This window comes from Carcharhinus amblyrhynchos, chromosome 14, assembly GCF_965287045.1.
Source record: "Carcharhinus amblyrhynchos chromosome 14, sCarAmb.v2.hapA, whole genome shotgun sequence".
Classification (NCBI taxonomy): Eukaryota; Metazoa; Chordata; class Chondrichthyes; order Carcharhiniformes; family Carcharhinidae; genus Carcharhinus; species Carcharhinus amblyrhynchos.
In genome coordinates this window covers 55,995,780-56,013,874 of record NC_137337.1, presented here as the reverse complement: position 1 = coordinate 56,013,874, position 18,095 = coordinate 55,995,780, and the positions used below count along the sequence as shown (strand labels likewise).

The 18,095-nt window shown below is 42.8% G+C and overlaps 1 protein-coding gene across 1 annotated transcript in view; it reads right to left on the bottom strand.

Annotated features, from left to right (window-relative positions):
- zfyve1 (zinc finger, FYVE domain containing 1) overlaps positions 1 to 18,095 on the bottom strand; it is a 130,134-nt gene that overhangs the window by 67,018 nt on the left and 45,021 nt on the right. The window contains exons 4-5 of the mRNA XM_080202911.1: positions 12,964 to 13,070; positions 9,892 to 10,000 (exon numbers count right to left, since the gene is read on the bottom strand). Coding sequence (XP_080059037.1) covers positions 9,892 to 10,000; positions 12,964 to 13,070 — 216 coding nt within the window. The remainder of the gene's footprint in view (positions 1 to 9,891; positions 10,001 to 12,963; positions 13,071 to 18,095) is intronic.

Genomic DNA, 18,095 nt, shown 5'->3' with positions numbered 1-18,095 from the left:
CAATGTCTCAGCCATTTCCTCATTTCCAGTTATTACATCCCCCTTCTCGATCTCTAAAGGACCAATGTTTACTTTCACCACTCTTTTTCGTTTTATGTATTTGTAGAAATTTTTGCTATGTTTCCTAATCCTCTAGGGTCCCACTAATCTTTGCCACTTTGTATGCATTTTCTTTCAGTTTGGTACCCTCCTTTATTTCCTTAATATTCATGGCTGATTATCTCTTTTTCTGCAGTCCTTATCACTGGTATATACTTTTGCTGAACACTGTGAAAGATCACTTTGAAAGTCCTCCACTTTTTCTCACCATAAAGTTTTTGCTCTCAATCTACCTTAGCCAACTCCTCCCTTATCCCTTTATAGTCTCCTTTGTTTAAGCAGAAGTATTGCAAAGCAAAAATTGGCACTTAGCTACCTGAGCTTTAATGTGAAGTTTATTTATTAGTCGCAAGTAGGCTTACATTAACACTGCAATGAAGTTACTGTAAAACTGAGGAAAAATTTAGCATGGTCAATGTACCCTAACCAGCACGTCTTTTGGAATGTGGAAGGAAAGCAGGACACCTAGAGGAAACCCACATAGATACGAGAAGAACATACAGACTCCATACAGACAGTGACCCACGCCAGGAATTGAAGCCAGGTCCCTGTGAGGCAGCAGTGCTACCACTGTGCCACCGTGTCGCCTACATACGGAACGTCTTAAAAAAAATTACAGAGGTGGAGATGTTTGGGGATGAAATTCTAGAGCTTGGGACCAGGGCAGTTCAAGAGATCATAATTAGTCAATGCAGATATCTTATAGGGTTGTGGAATAAGAGCATATTATAGAGATAGAGAGGTGGGAGACCTTGGAGGGATTTCGATGTAAAGATAAGATTTTTAAAACTGAAGCTTAACTTGGAGCCAATGTAGCATAGGGGTAATGAATGAACTGGACTTGCCGTGAGTATAGATATAAGCAGCATTGATCCTGTGTATACAAAATGAGGATAGAATGTAGGAAGTATACTTTAGAGTAGTCAAGGCTTAAGGTGATAAAGGCATGAGAAAGGGTTTTAGCAACAGATGTGCTAATGGCAAATTTACAAAAGCATAAATATGATACCATGGTTGCAAACCATCTGGTTAAACCTCAGTCGGCAGGAAGGAGGATGGAGTCAGTAGCTGGGTCTTCCTAATATTCAACTGGAGGGCATTTCTGCTCATCCAAGACTGAATGTTGGATACACAGTCTGATAATTTAGTGATAATGGAGGAATTGAGCCAAGTAGTGGTGAGGCAGAAGTGGATGTTGTCAGCACACTGAGAATTATCTGTGTTGTAAATAGCTATGACTGTATGACTGCATAACTGAAAGCTTTGTTGTAAAGATGGGTTTTCAATAAGGTTCTTAAATAAGGTGATGACAGACATAGAGGGCAAAGGGGGACTCCGTTCATAAACTTCAAAATATAACAATGAACAACAGGTGATAAATACAGTACAGAAAATAAGATTCAAAGAACAAAGGAAAGCACAGCATAGGAACAGGCCCTTCAGCTCTCCAAGTCTGTACCAATCATGATGCCCTAACTAAATTCCAAAAAATACTTTCTGCCCTTATTCGGTTTGTATCCCTCTATTCCCTTCATATCCATGTACCCATACAAGTGCCTCTTAAATGTTGCTAATCTGCCTGCTTCCACCACTTACTCATTCGAGGCACCCACCACTCTTGGCATGAAAAACATCCCCCAGACATCTCCCTTAAACTTTCCCCCTCTCTCCTTGAACCTGTGCCCCCTTCCACCCTGTCTATGCCTCTCATAATTTTGTAGACATTTTACAGATCTCTCTTCAGCCTCAGTCTTTCTAATGAAAAGAATTCTAGTTTATTTAACCTCTCCTCATAGCCAACGCCCTTGAAATCAGGCAATATCCTGGTTAATCTTTTTCGCATTCTCTCCAATGCTTCTGGTAGTGTGCCAAACAGAACTGCATGCAATACTCCAAATGCAGCCAAATCAACGTTTTATGTAGCTGCAACATGATTTCCCAACTCATATACTCAATGCGCAGCTGAAGACAAGCATGCCGTATGTCTTCTTTATCAGTTTAGCCATCTGGGTTGCCACTTATAGGGAACTGTGGACTTGCATACCCAGATCCCTCAGTATATTCATAGAATCTCTGCAGTGCAGAAAGAGGCCATTTGGCCCATCAAGTCTGCACCAGTTGCATTCCTACCCAGGCCCTATCTCCATAATCCCACTTATTTACCCTATTAACACATGACACTAAAGAGACAATTTAGCATGGCCAATCAACCCAATAACTCACACATATTTGGACTGGGGGAGGAAACTGGAACATCCAGAGGAAACCCATGCAAACATGAGGGGAACACACAAACTCCACACAGATGGTCACCCAAGCCGGGAATCTAACTTAGGTCTCTGGTGCTGTGAGGCCGCAGTGTTAACCACTGTGCCACCATGCCACTCTGTGTTGTAGGGATTTTATGTTCTTAAGGGCTCTGCCATTTACTGTCTAATTTACACCTAAATGTGATCTTCCAAAGAGTACCATCTCGCATTTGTCCAGATTAATCTGCATCTGCCATTTCTGTGCCCAAGTTTTCAATCTATCTATATATAGAGCAACATAGTGGTACAGTAGGTAGCACTGCTGCCTCACAGCTCCAGGGACCAGGGTTCAATTCCCAGCTTGGGTCACTGTCTGTGTGGAGATTGCACGTTCTCCCTGTTTCTGCATGGGTTTCCTCCCGCAGTCTAAAGATGTGCAAGTTAGGTGCATCGGCCATGCTAAATTGCCCCTTAGTGCCCTGGGATGCGTAGGTTAGAGGGATTAGCAGGGTAAATATGTGGGGTTACGGGGAAAGGGCCAAGATGGGATTGTCGTCGGTGCAGATTTGTTGGACCTTCTGTATTGTAGGAATTCTATAACTCCATGTTTTGTACATCCTGTTGTATCCTACGGCAATCCTTTCTACTATCAGCACATCCATCAATCTTCATGTCATCCACAAATTCACAATATATATTCATGATTTGGACAAGGGAACATAATGTAACATCTCAAAGTTTGCAGATGATACCAAGTTGGGTGGGAGGGTGAACTGTGACAAGGATGCAGGGATCCTTCAGAATCCTGGACAGGTTGAATGAGTGGACAAATCAATGGCAGGTGCAATATAACTTGAGAAGCGTGAGGTTATTCACCTTGGAAGCAAAAACAAGGAGGCAGATGAACGCCTGTAAACAGAGAGGGGAGTGTGCAGCGGGACGTGGGTGGCCTTGTGCACCAGTCACTGAAGCATGCAGGTGCAGTAGGTGATAAAGAAGGCAAACGGAATGTTGGCCTTCACTGTGAGAGGTTTAAAGTAGAAGAGCAGGGATGTGTTGTCGCAATTATACAGGGCCTTGGTGAGGTCACACCTAGAGTATTGTACGCAGTTTTGATCTCCTTTTCTGAGGAAGGATATTCTTGCTCTTTGGGCAGCACGGTAGCACAGTGGTTAGCACGGCTGCTTCACAGCTCCAGGGACCTGGGTTCGATTCCTGGCTTGGGTCACTGTCTGTGTGGAGTTTGCACATTCTTCCTGTGTCTGTGTGGGTTTCCTCCCACAGTCCAAAGATGTGCAGGTTAGGTTAACTGGCCATGCTAAATTGTCCCTTACTGTCCCAGGATGTGTAGGTTAGAGGGATTAGCAGGTAAATATGTGGGGATAGGGCCTGGGTGGGATTGTGGTCGGTGCAGACTCGATGGACCAAATGGCCTCTTTTTGCACTGTAGGGTTTTTATGACTTCTATGAATGTTTTCCGGGTTGATTCCAGGGGTGGCAGGACTGATGTAAGAGGAGAGATTGACTAGGATTATTTTCACTGGAGTTCAGACTAATGGGGGGGATCTCAGAGACTTATAAAATTTTAACAGGACTAGACAGGGTAGATGCAGGGAGCATATTCCCGATGGTGGGGGGAATCCAGAACCAGGAGTAACAGTCTGGGGGTTCAGGATACACTATTTAGGATGGAGGTGAGGAGACATTTCTTTACCCAAAGAGTGGTGAACCTGTGGAATTCATTACTACAGGAAGTAGATGATGCCTAAACATTGAATGTATTCAGGAGGCGGATGGATATAGCACTTACGGAAAATGGGATCAAAAGTTATGGGGAAAAAGCAGGATTAGGCTATTGAGTTGGATGATCAGCCATCATTGCATTTACTGGTGGAACAGGCTCAAAGGGCCAAATGGCCTCCTCCTATTTCCATGTTTCTGTGTTTAAACTTACTAATCAGACCACCCACATTTTCCTCTAGATCATTTATATATACTACCAACAACAGAGGTCCCAGCAATGATCTCTCCGGAACAGCACTAGCTACATCCTGAAAAAAACACCCTTCCACCACCACTCTGTCTTTTATGATCAAGCCAGTTCTGTATCCATCTAGCCAGCCCACATCAAATCCCACATGATTTTAATTTGCCACGTGGGCCCTTGCCAAACGTCTTACTAAAGTCCTTATAAACTATATTCAGAGCCCTTCCTTCATCTTTCACCTTTGATTTGGTGTTTCTCAATTCCAAAACTTGCTTATGTACGTTGAAACTTAATGCAACATGTAAAATGTAATTTTAAAATTGGAATACACACTTCATCAAATCTTATTTATTTTTATCAACTTTTAAGGGAGTCTGTGTGGAGTTTGCACATTCTCCTCGTGTCTGCGTGTGTTTCCTCCGGGTGCTCCGGTTTCCTCCCACAGTCCAAAGATGTGCAGGTTAGGTTGATTGGCCATGCTAGAAATTGCCCTTTGTGTCCTGAGATGTGTAAGGTAGAGGGATTAGTGGGCAAATATGTAGGGATATGGGGGTAGGGCCTGGGTGGCATTGTGATCGGTGCAGGCTCGAAGGGCCGAATGGCCTCTTTCTGTACTGGAGGGTTTCTATGATTTCTGTGAAGGGCTTTCATAAAAGTGTAAGTAATGTTTCCAACTTCAACAATATTTTCATTTTTTATCCATTAATATAGTTAGGGGAGTTCTTAAATAGTAACTCACTAGTTAAATGTGTCCAGTTGAAAAGGAGAATATTAATGGAAGTTAGCAATAAATTTATATGCCATAAAACATTACACAAAGATGCAATCTGGCTCATAAGGTCAATCTAATGGAGAAATAATTATTTCAAGCTCAAGAGATCATCTGAGAACAGCTCAATCCAAGTCCACTACTGACTCAAGTAATGATGGACTTCATAATACTGGATGGTCCTCCAGAGGCAGGGATTATAAAATCCAAATTATAAAATTTCTATCAACTCCTAACTAACCAAGAATGATGATAAGTGAACAAATGCTGCCACAGTCTAGCTGACATAAACTGCAAATCCATGAAAATATAGGTTCTGTAATAATTCAAAAAAGGAATTAAAAGAAAATCTTTTGCTGTAAGGTGCAAATCAATTTAGAAATAATGTGTTAAACAATGAATAACGAGTTTTAAGTCACCATGCTCCATTCTCTGGAACTTTCTCCCTTAAATCTAAAGGCCCTAACCAACTTCTCACCTCCAATAACTGTTCTTAAAGCCATCACCTTGATACATTTTCAGCCACCTTTCTGAATTCCTCAGGTCTGCCATCAAAGTTAAGATGTCTGCTGCACTAACATGTTATACAAATATACATTAAGACTTAAATCTTTTTTCCAGCAGAATTGATGAAATATGCTAATCTTGTAGAGTTATGTTACTGTGGATTGCCTTCTCTATAAATGCTTCCTAGACTTGAACTACAGGACGGCTAATGTTACGCCGTTGTTCAAGAAGGGTGCCAGGCAAAAGGCGGGGAATTATAGGTCGGTTAGTTTAACGTCTGTGGTAGGTAAAATGTTAGAATCCGTCATTAAGGAGGAAATTGCGAGGCATCTTGAAGGGAATTGCTTGATAGGGCAGACGCAACATGGTTTCATTAAAGGGAAGTCGTGTCTGACAAATTTACTGGAGTTCTATGAGGATGTGTCTAGGGCAGTGGATAGAGGAGAGCCGGTGATGTGGTCTTTCTGGATTTTCAGAAGGCGTTTGACAAGGTACCTCACAAGAGGTTATTGCAGAAGGTCAGGGGACATGGAGTTGGGGGTAGGGTGTTAGCATGGATAGAGGATTGGTTGTCAAATAGGAGACAGAGAGTGGGGGTCAATGGGTGCTATTCGGATTGGCGGTTGGTGACTAGTGGGGTGCCCCAGGGGTCGGTGCTGGGGCCTCAGCTATTTACCATTTATATAGATGATCTGGAGGAGGGAACCGAGTGTAGGGTGTCGAAATTTGCTGATGACACCAAGATTGGGGGAAAGGCAAATTGTGCGGAGGGTGTGGAGAGTCTGCAGAAGGAGATTAGAAATAGGAGAGGAGAGGTCACCCTGTTGGGAGTCTTTTATAGACCTCCTAAAAGTTCTAGAGAGGTTGAGGAAAGGATTGCGGAGACGATCCTGGTTAGGAGTGAAAGTAATAGGGTAATTGTTATGGGGGATTTTAACTTTACTAATATTGATTGGAATTGTTATAGCTGTAGCTCGTTAGAGGGGTCAGTTTTTGTGCAAAGTGTGCAGGAAGGTTTTTTGACTCAGTATGTAGATAGGCCAACTAGAGGTGAGGCTATATTGGATTTGGTGCTGGGAAATGAGCCAGATCAGGTGTTGGATTTGGAAGTTGGTGTGCATTTTGGTGATAGTGACCACAATTCGGTTACGTTCACCTTAGTGATGGAAAGGGATAGGCATGAACCTCGGGCCAGTGGTTTTAGCTGGGGGAAGGGTAATTATGAGGCTATTAGGAGAGAATTAGGAAACATAGGTTGGACTAGGAGATTACAGGGATTGGGAACGTCCGAAATGTGGAGTTTTTTCAAGGAGCAGCTACTGCGAGTCTGTGATAGGTATGTCCCTGTCAGGCAAGGTGGAATTGGTAAGGCTAGGGAACCGTGGTGCACCAAAAAAGTTGATTCGTTGGTTAAAAAGAAAAAGGAGGCTTATGTTCGGATGAGACGTGAGCACTCGGATAGTGCACTAGAGAGCTTTAGATTGGCTAGGAGGGAGTTGAAGAGCGAGCTAAGAAGGGCTAAAAGAGGACATGAGAAGACTTTGGCTGATAGGGTTAAGGAGAATCCTAAGGCGTTCTATAGGTATGTCAAGAACAGAAGGTTGGTTAGGGCAAGGTTAGGGCCAGTTATAGACGGCAGAGGGAAGTTATGTGTGGAACCGGAGGAGATTGGTGAAGCATTGAACCAATATTTCTCTTCGGTGTTCACGCGGGGGGACATGCATATAGCTGAGGAGGACACTGGGTTGCAGGGGAGTAGAATTGACAGTGTTACAGTTGATAAGGAGGATGTGCTGGATATTCTGGAGGATCTGAAAATAGATAAGTCCCCTGGTCCGGATGGGATTTACCCCAGGATTCTCTGGGAGGCAAGGGAAGTGATTGCAGAGCCTCTGGCTCTGATCTTCAGGTCATCGTTGGCCTCTGGTATAGTACCAGATGATTGGAGGTTAGCGAATGTTGTCCCATTGTTTAAGAAGGGGAACAGAGACTTCCCCGGGAATTATAGACCGGTGAGTCTCACTTCTGTTGTGGGCAAGGTTTTGGAAAAAATTATTAGGGATAGGATTTATAGTTATTTGGAGAGTAATGAGTTGATTGGAGATAGTCAGCATGGTTTTGTGGCGGGTAGGTCGTGCCTTACTAACCTTATTGAGTTTTTTGAGAAAGTGACCAAAGAGGTGGATGGGGGTAAGGCAGTGGACGTGGTGTATATGGATTTTAGTAAGGCGTTTGATAAGGTTCACCATGGTAGGCTTCTGCACAAAATGCAGATGTATGGGATTGGGGGTGATCTAGGGAACTGGATTAGGAATTGGCTAGCGGATAGGAGACAGAGGGTAGTGGTTGACGGTAAATATTCATCATGGAGTTCGGTTACAAGTGGTGTGCCTCAGGGATCTGTGTTGGGGCCACTGCTGTTTGTGATTTTTATTAATGATCTGGATGAGGGTATAGTTGGGTGGATCAGTAAATTTGCTGATGACACCAAAGTCGGAGGTGTGGTAGATAGTGAGGAAGGGTGTCACAGTTTGCAGGAAGACTTAGACAGGTTGCAGAGCTGGGCCGAGAGGTGGCGGATGGAGTTTAATGCAGAGAAATGTGAGGTAATTCACTTTGGTAGGAATAACAGATGTGTTGAGTATAGGGCTAACGGGAAGACTTTGAATAGTGTGGAGGAGCAGAGGGATCTAGGTGTATGTGTACATAGATCCCTGAAAGTTGGGAATCAAGTAGATAAGGTTGTTAAGAAGGCATACAGTGTCTTGGCGTTTATTGGTAGGGGGATTGAATTTAGGAGTCGTGGCGTTATGTTGCAACTGTACACAACTCTGGTGCGGCCGCACTTGGAGTATTGTGTGCAGTTCTGGTCCCCACATTACAGGAAGGATGTGGAGGCTTTGGAGAGGGTGCAGAGGAGGTTTACCAGGATGTTGCCTGGTATGGAGGGGAGATCCTATGAGGAGAGGCTGAGGGATTTGGGGTTGTTTTCGCTGGAAAGAAGGCGGCTAAGAGGGGATCTTATTGAAACATATAAGATGATTAGAGGTTTAGATAGGGTGGATAGTGATAGCCTTTTTCCTCTGATGGAAAAATCTAGCACGAGGGGGCATGGCTTTAAACTAAGGGGGGGTAGTTATAGGACAGATGTCAGGGGTAGGTTCTTTACCCAGAGGGTGGTGAGGGATTGGAATGCCCTGCCTGCTGCAGTTGTAAATGCGCCTAGTTTGGGGGCGTTTAAGAGATCCGTGGACAGGTTTATGGACGAAAAGGGATTGGTTTAGGTTAGTGGGTCATTGTTTTTTTTTAAACTGGTCGGCGCAACATCGTGGGCCGAAGGGCCTGTTCTGCGCTGTAATGTTCTATGTTCTATCTAGATAGGCTGGGCGAATGGGCCAGGAAATGGCAAATGGAATTTAATGTTGGCAAGTGTGAGGTGGTCCACTTTGGTAGGAAGAATGGTAGGAAGGACTATTACTTACGTGGCGAAAAACTGCAGCAGGTGACGGTGCAGAGGGACCTCGGGGTCCTTGTGCATGGGTCACAAAAACCCAGCTTGCAGGTGCAGCAGGTGGTCAGGAAGGCGAATGGGATGCTGGCCTTCATAGCGAGGGAGATTGAATATAAAAGTAGGGAGGTCTTGCTGCAGCTGTATAGGGCATTGGTGAGGCTGCAGCTGGAGTACTGTGTGCAGTTTTGGGCGCCGCACCTGCGCAAGGATATTTTGGTCTTGGAGGGAGTGCAGAGGAGGTTTACTAGGCTGATACCGGAGTTGAGGGGGTTGAGCTATGAGGAGAGGCTGAATAAACTAGGCTTGTACTCGTTAGAGTTTAGAAGAATGAGGGAAGATCTCATTGAGACGTATAAGATGATGAATGGGATGGATAGGATAGAGGTGGAGAGACTCTTCCAGCTCAAAAAAGACAGTAGGACTAGGGGGCACAGCCTCAAGATAAAGGGGAGGCGGTTTAGAACGGAGTTGAGGAGGAACTTCTTCACTCAAAGGGTGGTGAATCTCTGGAATTCTCTGCCCGTTGAAGTGGTGGAGGCTGCCTCGCTAAATATTTTTAAGAAGCGGGTTGATGGGTTCTTGATAAGAGAGGGGATTAAGGGTTATGGGGAGAGGGCGGGAAAGTGGAACTGAGCCACGACAGATCAGCCATGATCTTATTGAATGGCAGGGCAGGCTCGAAGGGCTAGATGGCCTACTCCTGCTCCTATTTCTTATGTTCTTATTATCAGTGTAGTAAAATCAACGTCAATATATGAAATGCACTCACCTTGCAGGTATACACTCTGTTATCATACTGGTGTGAGTAGCTGCAGCGGCTTTCAGATTCATGAGGAATGCCATCCTTTGCATGATTCATACTGTTCTTGCAGCCAATCCTAAAAAAGGGCAACATTACAACGTCAAAAGTATCAGCAAATCTAGACACTAAAATTATTCCAAATTGACAGGATAGAACTTGAATAATCAGAATGAAGGAAATGGGCACTAATTCTGAAACAGCAGGTATCAATTTTTAATTTATTTGACATCACTTGACAGCTAGACACTGAACATCTATACAGAAGAATGCAAAATCTTTCCAAACAAGTATAATACCATTTTCTTGGCGGTCTGAACAGCAACCTGGATTTAGCAACCATCTGAGCCGCTCTGTGCCATCTTGAAATTCAAGTCAATTAAGAATATAGTACCTGAGAACATGACAAGGAAATATACATTCCAAACTTTATACAGCTTTCAGCACAAAAGTTGTCATTTTGTCTGCCAAGATCCTGCCAATACTCTGCAAGAACAATTTAGCTAGTCCTAATCTCTGTAACCCTGTAATTTCTTTTCCCTTCTGGTGCTCATCCATTTTTCTGCACAAAACCATGATTCAACTTTCCTCCACTACAGTCCCAGGCAATGCATTCCAAGACTCAACCACTCACTACATATAAACTTTTTTCTCACATTGCCTTTGGTTTTTTGCCAATCACCTCTTGTTCTCAACCCTCCTGCTAATGGAAATGTTTTTCTAAATCTATTCTGTCTTGACCCATCACAATTTTGAACATTACTATCAAATCTCCTCTCTATTTTTTCTTCTCCAAGGAAGATAGCAGCAGCTTCTCCAATCCATCCACATAGCTGAAGTTCCTCATCCCTGGAAACGTGCCCATAATGAGTTTCTGAACTCTCACTACAGCCTTCATCCTAAGAATCTGACACACCATTCCAGTTGAGGCTGAACCAATGTTTTGTAAAGGTAGTTCATATCTTTTTTTTGCTTTTGTGCTCCAATTCTTTAGTATAAAGCCCAGGATCCCATAAGACATCTCAACCACTTTCTCAATGGCTCTGCCAAAAATTTGTGCACATATGCTTTCATGGCTTTTTGCTCCTGCTCCCCCTTTAGAATTTTAGTTCATAATGTCTCTTCGCATTTCAAAATCACAGCATCACAGAATTGTTACATTGCAGGAGATCATTCAATCCATCATATCTGAAACTGATCGCTGAAAAAGCAATTAACTTAGTACCACTCTTCCCATAACTCTGAATGTCGTGCCTTTTCAGACAATGGTGTCATTTCCTTTTGAATGTTTCAATTGAACCTACCCCTATCACACACTCATCAGTGCATTCCCAACTACTTTGAATCAGTGCCCTTTCGTTCTTGATTCTTTGGCAAATGGAATGAGTTTCTATCTACTCTGTCTATACGCCTCAATTTTGAATACTTCTGTCAAATCTCAGCCTTCATTTCTCCAAAGTAAACAGTCATAACATTTCCAATCCATCTTCATAACTGAAATTCCTCATTCCTGGAATCATTTGCATGCATTTTCTCTGCATTCTTTCCACTAACTTAACATCCTTCCTCAAGCTTGAAATGCAGAACTGAATGCAATGCTCCAGCTGAGACCGAACTAATGTATTATAGAGGTTCAACACAACATCCTTGCTCTTGTATCCTATGCCCCAATTAATAAAGCCTGTAAGCTTCTTAACCATTCTTGCAACCTGCCCTGTTCCTTCATTGACTTATGCACATATATGTCCAAGTCCCTCACCCCCTTTAGAGTTTTACCCTTTGTTTTACATTGTCTCTCCATGTTCATGCCAAAATGAATCACCTCACATTTCTCTTCCAATGAATTTCATCTGCCACCTGTCCGCCCATTTCACCTACCTGTCTATGCCATTTTGAAGTTCTGAACTAACCTTTTCATAGTTCACAATGCTTCCAAGCTTTGTACTATTTGCAGACTTTGAAATAATGCCCTGTACACCAAGGTTCAGGTCATTAATACATATCAGGAAAAGCAAGGATCCCAATGCTCCACCTAGGAAATGCCACTACAAACCTTCCTCCAACCTGCAAAACATCCATTAACTACTCCTGGTTTCATGTCACTCAGCGAATTTCACATTCATGTTGCCATTGTCCCTTTTATTCTATGAGCTATAACTTTACTCACACAAGTCTGCTGCGTGACACTGTATCAAATGTCTTTTTGAAGTCCATGTACACCACATCAACATCATTGCTTTTATCAACCCCCTCTATTACCTCTTCAAAAACTCCAGCAAGTAGTTTAACATGATTTTCCCTTAACAAAACCATGCTGGCTTTCCTTAATTAACATGCATTTGGCCATGTCACTATTAATTTTGGTAGAGGTACAGGGATTTTGACCCTCCCTCTACCCTGCTACAAACTCTGTCCTATTTTCCATGCCTTTCTTAAAAACTGTTACATCTTTAATTTTCTCCAATTCTGAACTGTTAACCCTGTTTTCCCCCTTCAGATGCTGCCAGGCCTGCTGAATATTTCCCAGCAATTTTGATTTTATTTCTGTCATGCTCACTGAACAACTGCACCCAAGCTCAAAGGATGAAAGGTCATCCAAAGCTTTAAAACATTAAACTCCACAGATGCTGTCAGACTGCCGAAAAAGGAAATTCCAGCTCCCCAGGACTTTTTTTTATCACTTCAGTTATAGTAATATTACAAACTCGCCATTGTTGAAGCTTCTGCTGGGTTTAGTCCTCAACCTAGTTACATTATGAATTTTAAACGTGTTAACATAACTAATATGTAGTGAATATGTTGATTTAAATAGGGAGTTAATATTTTCTTAAATCAATGTGACACAGCATTTAGGACTAATAATCAATATAATCCTGATAATTTATGCCTCCAACCCATGATTACCCAGTTCACCCATGATTATTAAAAGGTTAACTAAACTCAGCTTCCATTACTGTGCATGGCCACAATTCTACATGCATTGTCAAAAACCAGTTCTGCCTCCCCTCTAAATTTACCACAACTTTTTTAAAAATCACTTACCCACAGCTGAGACATGTGGAGGAGCAAGTAAAATATTCATCGGGGAAGAAGCAACTATGAGCCATTTGGTCATCTGCAATTTCTCCACTAAAGCGTTCACTCAAAGCCTAAAGAGAAGATTTTGCAAACTTAACATTCCAGCAGGGTTTTCTCCTCTCTAAGATGTACAAAAATGCTGGACCATTGTTACAACTCATCAACCAGTGAAAATAATTTCCATTATTTATCCAATTGAAATTTTGCACGAGTTTGACAGCCTTTATTAGATCCTTTTGTTTTAAAATTTTAGAATCTAGTGAAAAATAGCTCCATTTTTTGAGTTTTAATTTACAACAATAAACTCCCATGCTTGATGGTAATCCACAGGATCTGAATGTACTCTTTGTCATTGCTCTCCTACATCCTTTATTTAACTGGGCTCCCCTGAATTGCAAATCCTGTTCATTTTCTCAAAACGTTACAAAGCATTTCACAAACAAATACTGAAGTTAGCAACAGGGCAGTATTGCTGGCACAATAGTTAACACTGCTGCCTCATATTTCCAGTGACCTGGATTCAATTCTAGCTCTAGGTGACTGTCTGTGTGGAGTTTGCTCATTCTCCATGGGTCTGCATGGGTTTTCTCTGAGTGCAAAGAACAAAGAACAAAACAGCACAGGAAACAGGCCCTCCGGCCCAACGAGCCCGCGCCGCCATCTTAACAATGTATTTTTCCTACACCTCCCTTGACCCGTGTCTATGCTTATGGTACCCCCATTGGAAACCTGATTCAGGGGAGAATAATTTAGGGACAATTTGTTACACCAATCAGCCTAAGAGCACATCTTTGGGGTGTGGGAGGAAACTGGAGCATCCGGAGGAAACCCACGCAACCACAGGGAGAATGCGCAAACTCCCACAGACACTGGCCCAAATCCATGTATCTGCACAGCTAGCAGTGATAGTCACTGAGCTGTTGTGGTGCCCATCTATTGGTCCAGTTTTAAGCATACACAAACGACACGAAGTACTAGGCCACTCTCGAAATATCCAAGAGCAGCCCACGCACGACCCACCGTGTGCATGCCCCTCATTAGACAACAAGGTGGACCGACGCACCTGCGGAGTAAAAGAGACAAAACATCAACACATGTAGCATTAGATTTCCAGGAGCGTCCCGAGGCTCTGACCCTTACTTAAAACCGTCTCCTATAACCCTCCATCCCTGTTTCGCTCATGTGCCTAAGTAAACCTTAAACAAGTCCAGCGTGCCTGCCTCCACCACCTTACTTGGTAGTGCATTCCATACCCCCACGACCCTCTGTGTGAAAAACCTCCCTCTAGTATCCAAATTATACTCCTCCCCCCTCACCCTAAGCTCGTGGCCCATCGTGATATTTGTCTCCAATCTAGGAAAAAGCCTGCCACTGTTTACTGTATCTATACCCTTCATTATTTTATACACCTCTATCAGATCCCCCCTTAATCTCCATCTTTCTAAGGAAAAGAGCCCCAGTTTACCCAATCTTTCCTCATAACCCAGTCCTTCCATACCAGGCAGCATCCTGGTAAACCTCCTCTGCACTCTCTCCAGGGTCTCCACGTCCTTCCGGTAGTAAGGTGACCAGAACTGGACGCAGTACTCCAAATGTGGTCTAACCAACGTTCTGTACAACTGTAGCATTAGACGTCAGCTCTTATGCTCTATACCCCTTCCTATAAAGGCTAGCATACCGTAAGCTTTCTTTGCAACCTTCTCCACCTGACTTGCCACCTTCAGAGACTTGTGCACTTGCACTCCCAGGTCCCTCTGCGTTTCTATACTCTTAATAGGTCTACCCTTTATCATGTAACTCCTCCCTACATTATTCCTTCCAAAATGCATCACCTCGCATTTATCAGGATTAAATTCCATCTGCCATTTATCTGCCCAATATACCAGCCTATCTATATCCTGCTGTGTCACCTGACACTCATCCTCGCTATCCGCCAATCCTGCCATCTTGGTGTCATCTGCAAACTTGCTGATCACACCACGTACGCCCTCTTCCAAGTCATTTATATATATTACGAATAGAAGAGGTCCCAGTACTGAGCCCTGCGGCACACTACTGGTGACAGACCTCCAGCTTGAAAAGGACCCTTCCACTACTACTCTCTGTCTCCTGTTGCCTAGCCAGTTTTCTATCCATCTAGATACCTGTCCCTGTATCCCATGAGCCTTAACCTTTTCTACCAGCCTACCAGGGACTTTGCCAAACGCCTTACTGACATCAACGGCTCGTCCTTCGTCAACCATTTTTGTCACCTCCTCAAAAGATTCTACCAGATTCATAAGGCAAGACCTCCCCTGAACAAAGCCATGCTGCGTATCCCTAATCAGATCGCAACGCTCCAAATGCTTATACATCCTATCCCTAAGAATTTTTTCCAACAACTTCCCTACCACTGATGTCAAACTCACCAGCCTACAATTACCAGGATTATCCCTACTGCCCTTTTTAAACAGCGGTACCACATTAGTTATCCTCCAGTCCTCTGGGACCTCACCTGTGTCCAAAGAAGAGACAAAGATTTGTGTCAGAGGCCCAGCAATTTCATCTCTCACCTCCCTAAGCAGCCTGGGATAAATGCCATCACGTCCCGGAGCTTTATCTGTTTTTACGCTGCCTAAAAACCCTAACACTTCCTCCCTCGTAATGGATATTTCCTTCAACTGGTCTACAACTCCCTCCAAGACATTACAAGACACCAAGCCCCTCTCCTTCATGAATACCGACGCAAAGTATTCATTCACGATCTCCCCCATTCTCTCAGACTCTATGCACAGTTCCCCTCCTTTGTCCCTATGAGGACCGATTTTCCCTCCAACCACCCTTTTGTTCCTAATATAAGAGTAAAATGCCTTTGGATTTTCCTTAATCTTATCCGCCAAAGCAATTTCATGCCCCCTTTTCGCCCTTCTAACTCCCCTTTTCAGCTCCCTCCTGCTCTCTCTATATTCCAGTGCTCCAGTTTCTTCCTACAGTCCAAAAATGTGCTTGTTACCTGGATTGGACATAATAAAGTGCTCCTTAGTGTCTCAAGATGTATAGGTTAGATGGGATTAGCCATAGTAAATGTGTGGGTTTACAGGCATAGGGCAGAGGTGTGGGCCTGGGTAAGGTACACTGTCAGAAGAGAGTTAGTGCAAATCGATACACGGAACGGCCTCTTAGAAGATCACAGAAAGATCACAGAAACCCTACAATGCAGAAATAGACCATTCAGCGCATTGAGTCTGCTCCCACCACAATCCCACCCAGGTCCTTCCCCCATCTCTCTACATATTTACCCTCTAATCCCTCTAACCTACACATCTCAGGACATTAAGGAACAATTTTAGTATGGCCAATCGACCTAACCTGCACATCTTTGGACTGAGGGAGGAAACCAGAGAACTCGGAGGAAACCCACACAGACACAAGGAGAATGTGCAAACTCCACACAGACAGTGCTGTGAAGCAGCAGTGCTAACCACTTGTTACTATGCCGTCCCTATTCACTTGTGGAATAGTGTGTCTTTCTCCTTTGCTCCATTGCACATTTACTTTTATAAGTGACATGTTTCCACTGCATGGGAACTTGCCAAGGTGATATCATTTGTTGACAATCTGTGTTAGCGATGCACTAAATTCAATCGTGAATTCTCTAATTGAGAGAACAGGAATGCTGTCAGGTCATCCTTCTATTTTTTATGGATTTTAATTTACAGTAAACAGTTCCGCTAATGGGCAAGGTTTTGGGTATGACAGTGACTCTTCTGCACGCTAGGGATTTTAGGATGCCATGATTTCATTGCTTTCATATTCAATGGCCTGATTCAGGACAATCCAGAAATTCCATTAAAGATCTATGTCTAGAAAAATGTTCTTCCAACTGAAGAGGAAAACATTTTCACAAAATGTGTTACATATCTCTTAAACCATGCTTGCCATTATTTTACCCTCCCTTTAATCAATATCCTTATTTGGCTCTATGTGACAACTAGCGCATTTTTAATCTAACTTCAAAAGTTTCACTGTAACTATGTCAGGAAATTAGAAAGACCCACAAATGAAAAAGTGGTTAATTAATCCATTTTTATTGGCAAGAATTGAGAAAGGATTTTTGACCAGAACTTTATTATGGCCACAAAGTGTCACTGTCAGATGGTGCATCTGGCTATGATGGCCTGCACCCAAGATCTTAAACAAAATAACTGCAGAGGCAGTGCATGTGTTGGTTGTAATTTTCTAAAATTTCCTATATTGGATAAAGATTATAGTGGATTGGAAAGCCACAAATGAAACACCATTATTCAAGAGAGAAGGGAGATAGAAAGGAGGAAACTGTAGGCCAATCTGTCGTTGGTAAATTGTTAGAATCCAATATGAAATGGATAGTAGCAGAACATTCAGAAAATCATAGTACACTCAGGCAAAATCAACATGATAGTTTGACAGGTAAATCATGTTTGACAAATTAACAAAATTAATTTATTTGAATTCTTTGAGGATGTAATGATCCTTTATATGGCATATAAAGGGAAACCAGTAGATGCAGTGGTATTTCAATTTCCAAAAGGCATTTGATAAGGTCACACATAAAAGATTACCGCAACAAGTATAAACACAGGTAAGTCTCACTACATCTATTCAATACATTGGTGAGACTCTTCCTCGAGTGCAATATAAAATTTTGTCTCCTTACTCAAGAAAGGATTATTAAATTGGAAGCAGTTCAGGGAGGATTCACTCAGCTGATTCCTAAGATAGAGGGGCTGTCTTACAAGAAAAGGTTGAGCACGTGAGCCTATATCCTTCAGAGTTTAAAAGAATGGGGGGCAATCTTATTCAAACATCAGGTATGATTCCTGCAGAGGTGGTGGTACAGTGGTATTGTCCAGTAATTCTGAGTGTTCAAATCTCACCATGGCAGGTGGTGGAATTTGAATTCCATAAAAATCTAGAATTAAAAGCTTAATAAAAACCACCTGATTCACTAATGTCTATTTGACCTTACCTGATCTGGCCTACATGTGACAACAATAGCTAACTTAGACCTGTCAACCCTGCAAAATCATCCTTACTGGGGTAGGGCTTGTACCAAAATTAAGAAAGTGGGAGATTCA